General features: G+C 40.8%; 1 protein-coding gene across 3 annotated transcripts in view; it reads right to left on the bottom strand.

Annotated features, from left to right (window-relative positions):
- Window positions 1-6,539: 6,539 nt before the first annotated feature.
- The window catches only part of Plekhf2 (pleckstrin homology and FYVE domain containing 2), a 32,981-nt gene continuing 20,117 nt past the window's right edge, over window positions 6,540-19,403 (bottom strand). For all 3 annotated transcript variants that reach the window (XM_069991101.1, XM_069991103.1, XM_069991102.1), the window contains exon 3: window positions 6,540-9,308. In XM_069991101.1, coding sequence (XP_069847202.1) covers window positions 8,545-9,294 — 750 coding nt within the window. In that variant the 5' untranslated portion in view covers window positions 9,295-9,308 and the 3' untranslated portion in view covers window positions 6,540-8,544. The remainder of the gene's footprint in view (window positions 9,309-19,403) is intronic.

Below are 19,403 nucleotides of genomic sequence, written 5' to 3'. Positions count from 1 at the left end.
GACAACGGATGGTGGGAGAACAACAAAGGAGGAGGTAACAATGCTCGACAAGAAATGTTCTCATTACCTCACTCATGTGACTGTAACCCCTCTGTATATCATCTTTGCAATAAAATAAAAATTAAAAAAAAAGATTGGGAGGGCAGTTCAATTTGTGCCACTAATAATATGGAATCCTTTTTGCCCCAGGGAAAGACCTATGAGCTATTTGAGCCTGGGCTTGTTGCATGAGTTGAAATCAGCCAGTGTTGTCCATTACCTCAGAGACCATCAGTAGTTTCCTCAAATGACTTTGAAGAGCCTCTAACTTAGACTCAAAAACTTGAGCTCTGGAACACACATCTGGCTCCAGGGCCTGCCACTTATTAGATGTGTGACCTACCACCCCGCCCTGCCCTGAGGATAATAGCATTGCACCTACCTCACAGGGTTGACTTAAGAACCCAAATGACTTAATAACTGCACTTAGGACAGCAGCTGACATACAGGGTAACAGACATGGTAGCTATTATTATTGATGGTGGCAGTACTACTAAATGCAAGCACACCTGCAGATAAAAAAAGAAATTACCAACTATAATTTAAAGGCAGTTCTACTTTCTACCACAGACAGTGAGGCCCAATGGGCCTCCACATAAGCAGATAGCAAAGGAAGGGGCAATTTTAGCAATGCACATAAATCTTGCCATGGAGCACCAGCCTTTCAAGGGAAGGGAAAATCAAATCAAGTCATTCTTAGGTCCACCCATAGCTTCACAGACGCCATGAAGAAGAGGAATAACCAGACATTTAGCCTGGTACAAGGAACTCTATTACAAAGAGTAAATAAAAATATTTTATTGTCACTCATTTATTTGTTTACAAAGTATTTTGTGCACATCTTAGCCCCTTGAGTAGTTAAGAACCCATAGGGTACATGTAGGGTATTCTTAATTAAATGAATATAGCAGTAGGAATTTGAAAGAAAAACAGTTGCTGGGCATGGTTGTGCATGACTGGGCTAACATCTAAATCAGGGTTTGAAGCCAGTCTGGACAGAAAAGTCATGAGAGTACATCTCCAAATAACCAGCAAAAACCTGGAAGTGTGGCTCAAGTGGAAGTGTTACTGAGCAAGCAAGCAAGCTGAGCAAGCATTAGGCCTGGAGTTCAAACCCCCAGAACCAGGATAAAAACAAAACAAAAACAAAAATAAAAACAAAACAAAGCCAACCCCAAATCCTACATGCCTATCATATCCAATCATTTAGAAATTTCATTTTAGGGAGAAAAATGACTTTTTTTGTCTCAAATACATAGATTTGTATGTAATAGTGGCCATTAATTATTCTCCTATAAAAAATATTTTCAGGTATCTAGAAAATTATATTTCAAAGTCATTACTGCTTCATTATTGTCCATTCCTCTTACTAAAATTTTCTTAAGTCTCAGTAGATTCCATTCATGAGTTCATCCAAACTGAGATCCTGAATCTCCTCATTAATCCTATTTTATGTCAGTTACATCATTGTCCACTTACCAACTAAAGCTCTAAAAGTAACTTCAACTTGGCTTTTCAGTCATTAGTACCCAGGAACATCTGGAAACCACTGGGGTTATTTTGGGTAGCCTGGCACTTGGCTGCTATAACAAATGGCAAGGGACTTGGTATAAAGCAGTGGTTTTCAAGTCCTCTGGGGAATTAGGACTAGCTGATAAAGGCAGGATCTTGGCTCTCAAGCACTTTCTTTAGACAAAGCAGCTTGAGTTCTACTTTTATCTATTTGTACATGCTGCCAGGTAAATTCATCTTAAAAAAGTAATTTTTATTCCACATCTAAGAGGCACAGGATCCCCTTCCCTCTTCTCATTTGTTTTCCATCTTCATCTCCCTTCCTTTTTCCTCCCTTCTTCCCTCTACTTCTCTCCCTCCTTCCACCCTCCACCCCCACGCTGCCTTTTTTGGTGCTGATCCTGGGGCTTAAACTCAGGACCTGAGCATTGTCCCTGAGCTTTTTTGCTCAAATAGTGCTCTACCATTTGAGCCACAGCTCCACTAATGGCTTTTTACTGCTTGACTGAAGTCTCATGGACATCCCTGCCTGAGCTGGCTTCAAACCAGGATCCTCAGATCTCAGCCTCCTGAGTAGCTAGGCTTACAGGCGTGAGCCATGGGCTCCTGGCTCACTCCCTTGTCTGACCCACTACATGCACGTTTCAACATTTCATTCTCCTGAATAATTTAGTCCTAAAACATTGTGTGTGCCAGAGAATGGGAAGCATTTGTGCAACTCTGCCGTGAGGGGCCTGGTAGAGGTACAGCCCAAGCAGGCTGAGGGGCAGCGGCAGAGGAGTGGGGGGGGGGGGGGAGACATCCAGGTGCAAGAAGTCAGAGCCCAAGGGTGAAGTACCTGCACCATAGACTGGGGTGGGGGTGGGGGCAGCCTAGCATGGGTGGAGAGCCTGAGCTGGGAGGAGGATGGGGATCCTCCCACTTAAGCCCCAGAAGAGGAGAGCCCAAACAGAGTAAAGTGTCAGAGGCGGGAGCCCTGTCGGACTGGGTAATTCTAAGGCAAGGGATGACAAGATGTCCATGCAGTGATATCTCAGTCTTGTTTATGAAACAACTAATATTCTGATCACCAAGACAAGGTCCTGTTCTTTCCTCTGCTATTATAGGTTAAATGAGCCCAGGGCAAACTCAAAGAGGCTTTAGGAAAATAGACAAAAGGGCACATTCCAAGGGGGAGAAGACAAAGTCAGGAAGCACTTCCGCATTGGTAAGGATCCAGGAGTTGCCCCTGAAGTATATACAGGAGCCCTGTCTTTTGACAGAAATTAATACAAAAGGTTCAACACTCATAATCGTGTGTCTTTCAGACATAGGGTAAAAACCAAACCAAACCAAACCAAAAGAACCCATTCAGCCAATGGTTTTCCATTCATCCTTCATACTTCAAGCACATGGAAAAATCTACAGCCAGCCAGTCCCCCAGGGCTCCAGGTTTCCCAAGGAACTTAAAGTAGACGTGGTGAGGGCAAGGTGGGGTGAACAGCAGATAGTGCTCTACTCTACCCTGAGTGCTAGAGCCCATGAGAGTTGTAGAGGACATTCATGTGAGGAAAATGTGGAATGCGGCATCACAGATCAATGCCAGTATGGGAGCCCATGTGACAGAAGTGGGGAGGGGGCACAAGCATGACAGGGGCAACCTAGCATCAAGAGTCAGAAACCAAGTGGCAAGAAAAGGGTATACATATGAGAGTGGCAATAGCCGTGATGAGACTGGCTACATGCAGAAGACTGACCAAATCATTTCATAAAGGGAGAAATCCTATAGTGTCAGAATTGGAGACATCAGTATGAAGTCAAGGATTTCAACAGAGCTTTAGATATAAATGTGTATACAAGCCGGGCATTGTAATCCTAGTTATTTGGGGAAGGCTGAAAACGGAAAGATTGCAGTTTGGAGTTGATTAGCCCAAATAGAAGTTTTCAATACCACTTCTCAACAAACAGCTAGGCACAGTGGCATGTACCTGTCATCTTACATGGAAGGCTGAGATGAGGAGGGTAGTGATTCCAGACCAACCCCAGCAGAAAACTGCAAGTTTCCATCTCAAAGGAGGAAACTGGACATGACACCTGCCTCTCATCCAGCTGCCACAGAAACCTAAAGTAAGTGCATCACAGTCTAGGTACATGCCTTGGCAAAAAACAGGGTTGGAGGCAGGGTTTGGCAGTAGAGCAACAGCCTAGGAAGTACATAGCCCTGAGTTCAAACCTCAATTCTACCAAAAATAAATGTGCATGTGTGACACATAGAGTACACTCCCTAAATTTGTTCAGAAAAGGTAACAAGAACAGAAAGTTTTTGCCTGAGGCCAGATTGACTGAGGGGTGGGAGTAATAAAAATGTTCTGGCAACAGTAGTAATGGTTTTAGTTGAATCCTTAAGGGTCAGTAACATCTCAAATGGGAGAATTGTGAATATGGAATTCTGCTCAATAAATTTGTTAAAGCTGGTCGATAAAGCTGTTAAAATGTCCCACAAGGCTTTATCTAGTGATGGCATAGCCATCTGTGTAAATACTGCCATGTTCACACAAAATCACTCACCTAACAATGCATTTTTCAGAATGTATTTGTCATTAATCAATGTACATGTGAATATTGAATAAAAACATTCAACTAATGTAGATGACAAAAAAATTTAAGGGCTGGGAAGGTGGTAGAGTGCTTGCCTTGCATGCATGAGGCCCTGGGTTCCATTCCTAAGCACCACATAAGCAGAAAAAGCCAGAACTGGTGCTATGGCTCAAGTGGTAAAGCGCTAGCCTTTAGCTGAAGAGCTGAGGGACAGTGCTCAGGCCCAGAGTTCAGGCCCCACAACCAACAACAAAATTTAAGTGTTGACTTTTAAGAGACAGTCTTTAAGAATAACCCATATAAGCTGGGTACTGGTGGCTCACACCTGTAATCCTAATCAGGAGGCTGAGATCTGAGGATCACGGTTCAGAGCCAGCATGTGCAGGAAATCTCTTGAGTCTTATCTCCAATAAACCACTAGAAAACTAGAAATGGTGCTGTGGCTCAAGTGGTAGAGCACTAACCTTGAGCTGAAAAGCACAGGGACAGCGTACAAGCCCAGAGTTCAAGCCCTAAGATCGACAAAACAAAAACAAAAACAAAAAAACAACCTATGTAGAGATCTAACTTAAAAACAGGCACTGATAGCTCACACCTAAAGCCAGCCTGAACAGGAAAATTGATGAGACTCTTATCTCCAGTTAACCACCAAAAAGCCAAAAGTGGGTCTGTGGCTCAAGTAGTACAGCACTAGCCTTGCACAAAATAACTCAGGGACAGCACCCAGGCCCTGAATTCAAGCCCCCACACACACACGTGGGCACACACATTTTCAAGCTGAATGCCAAACTCCTTGAAACTACCTCCAATTGACCAAGAAAAACCTGGAACTGGAGGCATGGCCTAAGTGTTTCAGCGAGTATAAGTCATGAGTGAAAAGGCCAAGTAAGAACTTGAGGTACTGGGCTGGGAAGGTGGCTCAGTGGTAGAGCGCTTCCCTTGCATGCCTGAGGCCCTGGGTTCGATTCCTCAGCACCACATAAGCAAAAAGAAAAAAGCCGGAAGTGGCGCTGTGGCTCAAGTGGTAGAGTGCTAGCCTTGAGCTGAAGAGCTGAGGGACAGCGCCCAGGCCCCAGAGTTCAAGCCCCACGACCGGACCCAAAAAAAAAAAAAAAAAAGAACTTGAGGTACTGAGTTTAAGTCTCAGTAAAAAAGGTTTTTTTTGTTTGTTTTTTTGGTCGGTCGTGGGGCTTGAACTCTGGGCCTGAGCGCTGTCCCTCAGTTCTTCAGCTCAAGGTTAGCACTCAACCACTTGAGCTCCAGTGCCACCTCTGGTTTTCTGGTGGTTTATTGGAGATGAGTTTCACGGACTTTCCTGCCCGGGCTGGCTTTGAACCTCGATCCTCAGATCTCAGCCTCTTGAGTAGCAAGGATTACAGGCGTGAGCCACCCGACGCCAGGCTTAAAAAAGTTTTTTGAAACACCCAGCACCAATACCGTCTTAAGACTATTTTCTGGGCTGGGAAGGTGTCTCAGTGGTAGAGCGCTTGCCTTGCATGCATGAGGCCCTGGGTTTGATTCCTCAGCACCACATCAGCAAAAAGAAAAAAGCCGGAAGTGGCGCTGTGGCTCAAGTGGTAGAGTGCTAGCCTTGAGCTGAAGAGCTGAGGGACAGCGCCCAGGCCAGTTCAGGCCCACGACCGGACCCAAAAAGGAAAGACTATTTTCTATTGCTATAATAAAATCCCAGAGACTGAGTAGTTTTAAACAAAAAGGTTGTTTTATTGTTTTAACTCATAATTTTGGAGGCTGACAGCACCCTGTGCAGCTTAACACATGGCAAAAGCAGGAAGGTAGAAGTACATGAGAAACAAAACACAGGGGTAGCCTTGCTTCTTAACAACTTGTCTTACAGGAAGGAACATGAAGCATTCCAGGAGGGTTCCACCCTGACCCAAACAACTCCTTTTAGGTTCCCTATCCTAACACTGTCATACTGGGTGTGAGTTCTGGTGGGGACAAACCTGAAAATACTCTAACATCTAACAAAAGCTTCTTAGCGCTAAATGAGCCTAAAATAACATAGCTTAAGGCGTTTTTCCAGGTGTTATGGCTCATGCCTTAGCATGAGCACTTAGGAGGCTGAGATCTGAGGACCAAGGTAAAAAGCCAGCCCAAGCAGGAAAGTGTGGAAGAGTCTTATCTTCAATAAAATGCCATGAAGCAGAAAGTGGAGCTGTGGTTCAACATAGTGGAGCACTAGCCTTGGGCACAAAAGCCTAAGGACCTGAGGACCAGCTCATTTAAAAAAAAAAAAAAAAAAAGGCAGTTTAAAATGACCAATAAGCAACACATTTTCCCATTTTCAGAGCAGGCATTCCTAACTGCTGAATAGTAAGGCAAAATATGGATATTATCTTTATCTTAGCAAATAAGGAACACCCCCAAGTCACAAGACAGAGAAAACAGGAAATTGTAAAATATTTTTTATTGTAAAAACAGAATCAATAGAGGCGCCAACAATGCAAATTTTATCTCAGAACATTTCTCCTCGGTTCCTGATCTAGCTAGGCTCCCTATGTACCAACAAGTTTCCATTAGTATTTCTCCAGATTTATGGTCCTTACAGGGATGGGAAACCTTTTTCTGTCAAAGACCATTTGGATATTATAACATCATTCAAGAGTCATACAAAATTGTCCATATAAGAAGAATGCTACAGGAGCCTACAACAAGAATACAAGAAGTATCTATGGGTCCATCCTGTCATGTACCCAATGATTTCTTGAGCCTTGCATAGCTAAGCTCTAGACAGTCTCCATCCCTGTGTTGATTAAAGATACATATTTTGCTTGAAACAAAAAAAATCCATCTGATATTAAAACCAGTAATGAATTAAAAAGCCCCAAACCTTAGTTCTGTTGTGCTTTACTTTCATATTTCCTACAAAGAGATTTATACATTTCAGATGCCTTCAAAATTTAGTCAGTAAAACTGGTGCCTGACCTAAATGGTACAGTAACAAAGAACACTACATCACAAGTTAGTAAGCCAAGCCTCTTATGACATCTGCAGTACATCCAAATTTAAAGATTAAAAAAAAAAATTAGAACTTAAACTTTCCAACTGTTGATTTTCCACCTTTAAAAGGCCGTAGTTATTTGCAGCACACAAATGGAAAGAGTAGTGCAAAATGCATCAAGTTTTTATGATAAATACACTTTCAGCCTAATGGCTGCCTGAAAAGCAGAGTGAGAAATTACCACTTCTCAAAAGCAATCTAGACTGATTTAAAGTTCACAATTTAGAAATATCAATTGCTACTCTATTTCCATATATTGCAAAATGATTTCAGAAACAGATTAAATATACAATTACTTTACAAAAATATAAATTGGGGCTTTACAAAACTTTATAAAATATAACACCATTTGTAAATGCAAGATAGTTTCACACTGAAATAGACAATACTTCCACAGATATGAAATCTAGTCAAATCTAGTCAATGCCTTGACCATTCTTACACATCATTGCTTCCAAATCTTCAAGCCTAAGCAGATCTGTGCTCTAACACGTTTTTTTTTAAAAGACCTTGTTGATTTTCAATGGTTTTTTCCTTTAAACAGATTTCTCATTCTAGAAATATTAAAGCAGATGAATTTCAAATAATGAATTAAGGCTAATGTATTTCTATACTATTGACAAATTTATAATGTTTTTTCATTTAAAATATCTGACAATTATAATTTGCTGCCTATAAAATAGTTGTGATGTAAAAATACAAATACAACTATTTTATGAAAAAAATTGATTTTATTCATATGAGGATATTTCTAAATTTGGTTATTTGTAGCTGTAAGGTGTTTTCCTAATTACATCTATTCATAAACACTCATTTTATCACCCTGAAGAGCACCAGTGTATTTTGTAAATAAACCAGAAGGTAGGGGAGCTTCATGTAACAGTGCTAGCAGAATAAGGCACCACTTGGTAACTGAAGAAAAGAAGTTATTTCCAAATCATACTCTGCTACTGGTGTCTTAATCATTACATAAGGATGGTTAGAAAAAAAAAAGCACTAATATTATTAATCACATTATACTCTTGTTCCCATCATTCTGTGCTTTCAATTTTCCATATAACAGAAAAAAAACCTAATATAGTAGGTGACCAGTTAAATAAATTTCCCCAACATTCCAGAAAGAAAAAAAAATCTAGATATAAACAAGAAACAAAATTTATCTGCTGTATCCCAGTAAAAGAGTGCAGAGAGGGCAGATGGCAAGGAGAGCTACTTTCTATAATATATGTGAGAGGGCAGATGACAGGGAGAGCTACTTTCTATAGTGTATATGAGGCACATAGGTTAAAATTTCTCAGGCAAATTCACAGCTAGAGCAAAACTGGCAGTTTTACATATCATCTAAAGCTGATTTCTCAGATAGTCACACCTGATTAAATATTTCAAAATGTGTCTTAGTCACTGCTATCATCATCATCATCATCATCAGATCCGTCATTTAAAGGAGACTTCAATGACTGACTGTAAGAGTCTGATCTAGTAGGCTGGCACGTGGCCAGGTCCCCAGTGGAAAGCAGATCATAGCAGAAGTCACAAATCCGAACAGGCTTAGAGGACTGGCTAGGAAGAAGAAACCTCTTTTCGGAGCAGGGCCCACAAACAACAAAACCACATTTTCGGCAATGGTGACGACGGTTAACAGGTGTGAATTTTGCTTTCTGACAGCGCATACATACAGTGGCTTCAGAGTCAGGAACCCAGACTGCAGCATGTTCATTATTAGGTGTCTTCCCACTTTTGGAGAGTAAGTCAGTAACACATTTGTTTATGTGATTCATCCATTCCGACTTCTCAGTGGCAGTGGCAGCATAAACTGCAAATGACTTAGTTGGTGTCTTAATAAGCCATCCATTCCTTAATTCTCCCTCATCTTTGATGGAATCAATAGTAACATTTTCCAGGGGAATAATATGCTGTTTGTTGTATTTTTTCTTCTGGATGACAATATTGCCATATACAAGAATATCATTAAATAAGAAAAACTGCCTTGCTTTAGGTTTCTTTCTGCACAGCTTAGTCAACACTCCTTCTCCAATAAGAACCCTTCCAGGTATAGTTAAGGGCTGACCAGCTGCTCCAAAACAGTTTTCCACTATACTTATACGTCTAGTATTTGCTTCACTGTTTGCCAAACGATCCACCATCTTTTGCTAATAGCCTTTAAAAAAAAACAAAAAAAAAGAAAAACCAATTAGTTCATAGAAATTTTGGTAAGGTAATAACATATAAACCTAAATATAATCTAATAAATTATTGCTTTTCACAAAAGTAATACTCCAACATTCTTTTTAAAATAATCACTATACACACAAGGATTAACCTCTCTATAATAAAAACATTAAGCATCTCCATATAGCAATATACTAGTTAACTATAGTAGCAGTACATAACTACAAGTAAGCAAACTATAAAATATAAACTTGTAGCCGGGCGCCGGTGGCTCACGCCTATAATCCTAGTTACTCAGGAGGCTGAGATGTGAGGATCGCAGTTCAAAGCCAGCCCGGGCAGGAAACTGTGAGACTCTTATCTCCAATAAACCACTCGAAAACTGGAAGTGGCGTTGTGGCTCAAGCCATAGAGCGCTCGCTTTGAGCTGAAGAGCTGAGGGACAGGGCCCAAGCCCAGAGTTCAAGCCCCACGACCAACCAAAATAAATAAATAAATAAACTTGTTACAAGGAATGAAAATGTAGACAACAAAAGGCATCCTAAAAAGAAATTCAGTCCTCTGAAATTGCTTCTCAATGAGACTCTTAACAAAATATTACATAAACTAAGAAAATTACTACCATTTTCCTTGCTTTCAGTCTCTCCCTCCAAACCAGGCCTCAGGCAGTTTGACCCTGCCTTTTCCTAAAATGATTCCCCTTAACCTTTAACAGTTCATTTCGTTTTTTGCTATATTTTTTTGAGTAGGTAAATACAACAAGTGTTCAAGATATTCAAGTGAAGAAAAGAAGTGAACACCATTATCACATTGCTTCAAATATATAGTGTATTTGATCAAGGCTGACAGTACAAGTTTTTAAGACATCCTCATTTTCTGTTATTGATAAAACATTTCAACTAAATTTTAGCATATGCTTAATTACACATAATCTAACTTCAGAGATATAAAATGCAGCAGGCTTATTTTTAGACTTCAATATATTATTAATATATCATAGCTAGTCATAAATGTTAGCATACACAAAAACTAAGATTATAAAACTATATAGCATACCATCAACAATATTATAATTTTTTGTTATTTTATATTCAAGTGTTCAACAAGTATATTTAGGTATCAATCTAGGTGCAGGAAAAAAAATGGAAGATACAAATGAGTTCCCTGCTCCAAGTTTAGATTCTGGTTTAGGAAAAAGAAACAGAAAACAAAAGTGAGAACCAAGCAATAATGTCATAATTTTTCATTTTGCCTGTTTTTTTGAGAGGGTCTTACCATGTAGCCCATATGAGTCTCAAACCCACAATCTTCCTGTGTCAGCCTCCTAAATGCACCACCTCACATGGCTCAAAGCCATGATTAAAAAAAAAAAAAGATACTAAAAGTAATCAACTGAAAAACAGCAGACTAGATAGTCAGAAAAGGTTCTTCTAAAGTAAGTGTCCTTTCAGCTGACAAGATAGGCAAGTATAGGAGATGGAGGGGGAAAAATATACCAAGCAAAAAGAAAACCTGCAAGCCAGGTGCTGGAGGCTCATGCCTGTAAATCCTAGCTACTCAGGAGGCTGAGATCTAGGAATTGTGGTTCAAAGACAGCCATGGCAGGAGATTCTGTGAGACTCTAGAATTAACCACTGTAATACTGGAAGAGGCACTGTGTATCAAAGTGTAGAGCACTAGGCCTTAAGCAAAAGAGTTCAGGGACAAAGAGCCCAGGCTGAGTTAAAGCTCCCCAACAAAGAATAACTGTAAAGACCCCATGGTTGGGCTGGGAAGGTGGCTCAGTGGTAGAGTGCTTGCCTTGCATGCATGAGGCCCTGGGTTCGATTCCTTAGCACCACATAAACAGAAAAAAAAGCTGGAAGTGGCACTGTGGCTCAAGTGGTAGAGTGCTAGCCTTGAGCTGAAGAGCTGAGGGACAGCGCCCAGGCCCAGAGTTCAGGCCCACAACTGGACCTCCCCCCACCAAAAAAAGACCCAAGGTTGTCACTTTAAAGAATAAATTATAATTTATTTATCCTCACTTGAATTCTACTGATTCTACTTACTTGCACAGCCTGTACAATGATGCAAATGGCTTTCTTATTACTACTACGAGTGAAGTTAACAACATCAAACCATCATAAACATATATAGTGTTTTCCACAGCTATTATATTCTGACTCTTAAAAACCTAGAATAGAGAAGATTTTATGATCCCTCAGGGAAACATCAATATTGACTAAAATGTGAGATGCAGGAGAAACTGAGGCAGAGAGATTCAGTAAAGTAAGCAGCAGAATTTACTCACAGAAAAGAGGGCAGTGTGTTAAAACACTTTGCATTTACTGCCGTATTCCCAACCCACAGTAATCTTACACATGCATTATTCCTTCTGTTTTGTGGAATTTAAGGGGTTTAAGTACATTGGCCAAGGCTACCACAATAAACCAAGGCTCAAACTGGATTTTTCTGCTGTTACCAGGATATTATGGGACACTAATTGTCCCTTAAAACTTTACTTAGTCTACAAGAACCGGGGGGCAGGGAGAGGGAGGGAGGAGGAAATGGGGGAACAAAAAAACTTAAGTAAAACCCACAAACCCTAAAAATACTAAAGAAAGATAGGGGAATTCTGACTTGGGCAAATCATCTAAAATATTAGGTCATGAGTTACCTAGTTAGTCTCCTGGTAATGGTTCAAATTCTGTAGTCTATTAGGTCTGAATCTAAGCTTATAAATCTTTTCCTTTGTTTAAGATTGATATACTGGGGCTGGGAAGGTGGCTCAGTGGTAAAGCGCTTGCTTTGCATGCCTGAGGCCCTGGTTCGATTCCTCAGCACCACATAAGCAAAAAGAAAAAGCCAGAGTGGCGCTGTGGCTCCAGTGGTAGAGCGCTAGCCTTGAGCTGAAGAGCTGAGGGACAGCGCCCAGACCCAGAGTTCAGACCCCCCCCCCAAAAAGATTGATATACTAGTTTATACCTGTAATCATAGCTACTAATGAGGCAGAGATTGAGAGGATCATTTTTTGAGGCCAGATTGGACAAAACATAAGATCTTTACCAAAGAAGTAATTAATAGAGCCAGGTACTGGTGGCTCATGCTTATAATCTTAGCTACTTAGGAGGCTGAAATCTGAGGATTACACTTCAAAGTCCATGAGACTCTTGTCTCCAATTTACTACCCCAAAGCCAGAAACACTGCTGTAGATTTCGAAGTGATAGAGCACTTTCAAAGTCTTGAACACAAAAGCTCAGGGGCAGTGCCTAGGCCCTGAGTTCAAGCGCCCCAGGACTGGCAAAAAAAAGAAAAAGGAAAGGAAGAAGGGGAAGAACAGGGACGCGGGGGGGGGGGGGGGGGGGGGAAGGGGGGGAGGAGGGGAAAAAAAAAAAACCTGTCTAGCAAATGTTAGACCCCAAATTTAATCCTCAATACTGCAAAAGAGAGAAAGAAGGGAGTAAAGAATAGGAACAGAGAGAGAGGGAGAAGTTGGAGCATAATTATTTGGCTAGACCACATACCTTTAGAAGTTACACAGGAATGGACATAAATATAGGCAATACTAAAAGGTTACAAATACTCAATTGTTTCAAGTATGATCACTTTATTTTACTTTTTGCCTGTCCTGGGGCTTGAACTCTGGGCCTGGGAGCTGTCCCTGAGCTCCTTTTGCTCAAGGCTAGTGCTCTACCACTTTGAGCCACAGTGCCACTTCTGGTTTTCTGGCTGTTCATTGGAGATTAGATTCTCACAGACTTTCTTGCCCAGGTTGGCTTCAAACCACAATCCTCAGATCTCAGCATCCTGAATAGCTAGAATTACAGGCATGAGTCACAGGCTCTCCGCTCTTTACCTTATTTTTAACAGTATCAGCAGCCCATTTTGTTGAATTTCATTAATGAGTTATGACCTAAACTTGAAAAACAATGGCTGGGCAGACATTTGGCTTTAAGAAGCCACTTCCACTATCCTTCTTGTTCCTCAAATGTTTTTTCTGACACAAAAAGAACTGAACTAGGCTGGGCATGGTAGCTCAAGCTTGTAATCCTAGCTATTTGAGAAGCTGAGGTAAAGGAATTGCAATCTGAAGCCAGCCCAGGGCTAAATTCATGAAAGACTCCGTTTCAACCAATGGCAGGGTGTGATGGCATGTGCCTTCCATCTCAGCAACTAAGGGAAGCACAAACAGGAAGACTGAAGACTGCAGTCCAAGGAACAAAGCAAGACCCAGTCTAGAAAAGAATCAGCCCAAAATGGGAGGGAGGGAGGAAAAGAGAGAGAAAAAAAGGCAAAGAACTAGAAACTCTGAGGAAGAATACAAATTCTTCCCTGCACACAAACAACTGATGGGGAGAAAATGTATGTTGGATTGGGATTAAAGGGAGGAAACACAATAGGAGAAAGAAGTGTGAAGACTGGAGTAAAGCCATGAAAGGCAATTAAAACACCAATTTTACCTAAGCTATTATTAAGATACACCAAAGCAATATTCTATGGTAAACTAAAAACTTGACTCCAGACATAAACCTCCAAATACAATGTGCCAGCACATTGAGGTGCCCCAAGCAGGAAGAACTCTCAGCCTTTTATGAAAGGATTCGAATACAAGACTACCAGATCTCTTCTTTGTTGCCTTGTATGTCCCTCCCCCACAGTATAACCCATGCTTTCACTGTATTTGATGTCGGTATAATTTGTGGAGGGGAAGGGGAAAAACAAGTTTAAATAGGGATACAGGTGGACCCATTGAAACAATGAGAAGTACAAGTCCTTATGTTGAAAACGGACTTTACAACTTTGATTGAGGGGGGGAGGATGGGAAGGGATGGAAAGGGGAAAAAAAGGAGGAGGCTACAATGCTTGATAAGAAATGTACTCATTATCTTTCCCATGTAATTGTAACCTTTCTGTACAGTATTTTCACAATTAAAATAAATAAAAATAAAAAAAAGACTACCAGATCTGGTGAAGTATTCTGTGTATTTTACATAAGAGGGTCCAAAAGGAGGAAAAAGAAGACTGTAAAATGTGGTTCAACTTGATTCCTGACTACTTTCATGGAGAAGAAATACCAGAGAATAAGAATTAGAGAGGGGGGCTGGGAAGTGGCTCAGTGGTAGAGCGCTTGCCTTGCATGCATGAGGCCCTGGGTTCGATTCCTCAGCACCACATAAGCAAAAAGAAAAAAGCCGGAAGTGGCGTTGTGGCTCAAGTGGTAGAGCGCTAGCCTTGAGCTGAAGAGCTGAGGGGCAGCACCCAGGCCTAGAGTTCAGATCCCACAACCGGACCAAAAAAATTTTTTAAAAAGAATTAGAGAGGCAATAAAATAAAAACTTTCCCTGCTTTGGGAAAGATAATCATTAGGACAAATTCCAACAAGTAAAATTACTGAATCAAAAGGCATGAATGTTGAAGTCTATGGCTACTTTTACAAAATTTCCATTCTGGAATAACACCAATGACTGCTCATCCTAATTTGTCCCATGTTATTTCCCTTTAACTTCAATAAATAGGATAATTTTTTTTTTTTTTTTTTTTGGTCTTCGGGCTTGAACTCTGGGCTTGGGCGCTGTCCTTGTGCTCTTCAGCTCAAGGTGAGTGCTCTACCGCTTGAGCCACAGCACCACTTCCGGTTTTCTAGTGGTTTATTGGAGATAAGAGTCTCACAGACTTTCCTGCCTGGGCTGGCTTTGAACCGGGATCCTCAGATCTCAGCCTCCTGAGTAACTAGGATTACAGGCGTGAGCCACCGGCACCTGGCTAGGATAATTTTTTATAAAAGACAGTACCTCATAATTTCATTCTTTCTAATCATTGTGTCTTCATTGAATACGTACTGAATACTTCTAGGTGCTAGTGTCATTCTTTTCTTTCCAGAGCTTAGAATTTAATACGGATAAAGCAAACAAATAGCTGCTTCCAAAAAAGTGAATTACAATGAAATAAACAGTGCAAACATGCAGAGGGAAACTCATTTTGATAAGAGTAGTTCAAAAAGGTCCTACTCTTGGGTGAGCAAATGTAGTTATTACATTCAATGTATATTATGTAAAAAATGAACTAACAGTCGGCGGCCGGTAGCTCACGCCTGTAATTCTAGCTATTCAGGAGGCTGAGATCTAAGGATCACAGTTCAAAGCCAGCCCGGGCAGGAAAGTCCATGAGACTCTTATCTCCAATAAACCACAGAAAACCAGAAGTGGCGCTGTAGCTCAAGCAGTAGAGCTCTTGACTTGAGTTGAAGAGCGCCCAAGCTCAGAGTTCAAGCCCCATGACCGACCAAAAAAAAAAAAAAAGAACTAACATTGCCAAGCACTGATGGTCCACACCTGTAATCCAGTTATTCAGGAGGATGAAGTCAGGATCGTGGTTCCAAGCCAACTGGGGCAGGAAAGGCCACGAGACTCTCAACTCCAATAAACTACTTGGAAAAAGCCAGAAGTGGCACTGTGGCTTAAAGTGGTAAAAAGCTAGCCTTGAGTAAAAGAAGCTCAGGGACAGCACTCAGGCCCTAAATTCAAGCCCCATGAAGGGCAAAAAAAACAAAAAACAAAAAAACAAAAAAAAGAACAACAACAAAAAAAACAAACATGCCACTGTTTGACAAGAATGTACTCATTACCTATGTAACTGTAACCCTTCTGTACACATCTTTACAATAAAATAAAATTGAAAGAAAAAAAAGAACTATGTAACTTAACCTAGTTGGAAACAATGAACAATGGTTAATTCCGAGGAGAATGAAACAGAAAAACTGCTTCAAGATATAAGGAAACAAGACCAGCTGGGCATGCTGGCTCACATGTGTTAATACTAACTACTCAGGAAGAGTCATAGTTCAAAGCCAGACTGGGCAAAATGTTTGAGAATCCTCAGCCAATATCTAGTTGCAGTGGCACATGCCAGTTATGAAACATACAGAGACCTAGATAGAGGACTGCAGTTCTAGACCAGCACAGACAAAAAAAGTTTTCAATATTCTATCTCAGTGGAAGAAGCTGGATGTGACTGCACATGCCAGCCAGCCCAAATATAGTGGGAAAAATAAAATAAGAGGGCTGAGCTCTAGGATGGCTGGGTAAAAGTGAGACCCTATGTCTCAAAATAACCAGTGAAAAAAAGGCCTGGAGATGGACTTATAGAGAATAGAGTGCAAAATAGCACGTATAAAGCCCAGAATTTAAACCCTAGTACTGTCAAAAGAAGGGAGAAGAGAAAGGGAAGGGAAAAAAAAATCAAAGATTATAAGGAAAGATAAGGAATTAGGATTTCTGCAGGAAACACTATTCTGAGAGCAAAAATGGACCTACCCATAAGAACCCATACATTAGGGGAAAAAAATGTTTTAAAGCCATCTTCCAGGAAAAAGACTATCTTCAGCACTAGGACTTTTAACTCAGAGCCTGAATGCTGCCCCTTAACTTTTTTTTGTTTAAGGATAGCACTCTACAACCTGAGCCACAGCTCCACTTCCAGTATTTTGGTGGTTAACTGGAGACAAAGAGTTTCATGACCCAGGCACCAGTGGCTCACACCTATAATCCGAGCTACTCAGGAGGCTGAGACCTGAGGACTATGGTTCAAAAACCACTCATAAGAAGCCAAAAGTGGCACTGTGGCTCAAGTGGAAGAGAGCTAGCCTTGAGCAAAAGAAGCTAAGGGACAAGTGTCCAAGCTGAGTTCAAGCCCCAGGACCAGCAGGGGGACGGGGAGGGACCACAACTGTCTCTTGGACTTTCTTAATTTGGCTGATTTGAACTGTGATCCTCAGATCTCAGCCTCCTAAACAGGAAGGATTATAGACATGAACCAGTGCCTATGCTACTTTCTTTTAATGATGGCAAGTGTTATGACCCAGAACCAGGATTCTTGGCCATGAAGCTCCAATGAATATATCTTAGATTTATAAACATCCAGTGAAGTCACGTGGTAACTGGCAGCTAAAGTAAGTTTTGTTCTACTAAGTTTTGTTTTTTGTTTTTTTCTGGTCAGTTATAGGGCTTGAACTCAGGGTCTGGTGCTATCCCTGAACTCTTTTGCTCAAGGCTCGCGCTCTACCACTTTGGGCCACAGTGCTACTTACAGTTTTCTAGTAGTTAACTGGAGAGGCGTCTCATGAGACTTTTTTGTTGGGGCTAGTTTTGAAATTCGATCCTCAGATCTCAGCCTCCTGAGTAGCTAGGATTACAGGAATGAGCCACCAACACCCAGCTAAAAAAGTTTGCCTTTCTTTTTTCCCCACAGCTGAGGACTGAACTCAGGGCCTTGCGCTTGCCAGACAAACGCTCTTCCACTGAGCTAAATCCCCAACCCTCTGTTCACTTTTAATAAGTAATTTTTTTTCTCCAGAAGATCTCTTAGAAATGATAACGTCTGCCAAATATCAATATTACAATTATAATTTGTAAAATCTGAAAGCCACAATTAAGATGAATGGGCTGATAAATATCAAAAGTTAAAAAATACTGAAAATTAGATCCTTCCCCAGATAACCTGATTTTATTGATCAGAGGTACAGAACTGTCTGGGTGCTAGAATATTTTTAAAGCTTCCTATGTAATTTTAATGTGTAAATAAGGCTTTTCTATTTTAGCATTTTTAAATCAAAATGAAAGAATAAACAGCAAAAAACCTTGCTGAAATACTGATAGAACTCAGACTATAACCATAAATTAGTGACTAAATTCACTGTTTTGAGTAGTCAGAGTCAGTGTTTCTTCCCAAAGTGTTTTTTTTTGGGGGGGGGGTTGTTTTTTTTGTTTTTTAAACCAGTTCTGGGCACTGTTCCTGAGCTTCTTTTAACCACTTGAGCCACAGCTCCACTTCTGGCTATTTGTGAGTAGTTTCTTGTAGATAAGAATCTCATAGCCTTTCCTGTCCAGGCCGGCTTCAAACCACAATTCTCAGATCTTAGCCTCCTAAGTAGCTAGGATCACAAGTGTGAGCCACCAGAACCCAGTGCAAAGTGTCATATCTTCTATGGCCTCTAGTCTGGTAGTTTCTCCTAATAAGAAATTACTATTAGCAGGGCGACAGTGGCTCACACTTGTAATCCTAGCTACTCAGGAGGCTGAGATCTGAGGATTGCGGTTCAAATCCAGCCCAGGCAAGGAAGTCTGTGAAACTCTTACCTCCAATAACCTACAAGAAAACCAGAAATGGCACTGCAGCTCAAGTGGTAGAGTGCTAGCCTTGAGCTAGTAGGAGCTGAGGGACAGCGCTCAGTCCCAGAGTTCAAGCCCCACGACCGACCAAAAAAAAAAAATTATTATTGTGTTGGGTTTTTTTGGATCAGTCATGGGGCTTGAATTTTTGGTTTTTTTGGTTGGTCATGGGGCATGAACTCTGGGCTTGGCCGCTGTCTCTGCGCTCTTCAGCTCAAGGCAAACACTCTACCACTTGAGCCACAGTGTCACTTCTGGTTTTCTAGTGGTTTACTGAAGATAAGAGTCTCACAGACTTTCTTTCCTGCCCGGGATCGCTTTGAACCTCAATTCTCAGATCTCAGCCTCCTGAGTAGCTAGGATTACAGGTATGAGCCTCGGTGCCCAGCAAGAAATTACATTTTCAAAGATGGTTAAGGTATTTTTTTTTTAATGGCTGAGGAAGCTTTATTAAAGTAGGATGCCTAGACTGGGCACCCATGACTCATACCTGAAATCCTAGCTACTTAGGAGGTTTATGTTTCAAATCCAGCCTGGGCAGAAAAGTCTGTGAGATTCTTTTTTTTTTTCTATTCTAGTTTTTTAATTTTAATTTTTATTTTTTGTGAACATACTGTACAGAGGGGTACAGTATTTCTTTTTAAGTAGGTTCCTAGATAGCATATACTTCTGTTGCCACTTTGAATCTAATCTCATTTTTATACTGTTTTCTAAGTACTATTGATAGAAATGTAATTTCTATTTCTTTTCACATTCAACCACTTCAGAAAAAAAAACTCTATTATAACCTGATGCAGCAGGCCTGTGATCCCAGCTAACCAAGAAAACGGAGATAGGAGGAACTAGACAGAATTTTTAAAAAGTTAGTAAGAGCCAGGTCCTAGTGGCTCACACCGTAATCCTTACTATTCAAGAGCTGAAATCTGAAGATCACAGT

The sequence above is a fragment of the Dipodomys merriami genome, unplaced genomic scaffold (assembly GCF_024711535.1).
Source record: "Dipodomys merriami isolate MVZ:Mamm:240054 unplaced genomic scaffold, mDipMer1.0.p SCAF_4, whole genome shotgun sequence".
Classification (NCBI taxonomy): domain Eukaryota; kingdom Metazoa; phylum Chordata; class Mammalia; order Rodentia; family Heteromyidae; genus Dipodomys; species Dipodomys merriami.
The sequence above is the reverse complement of the archived record's forward strand: the minus strand, read 5'-3'. Positions and strand labels throughout refer to the sequence as shown.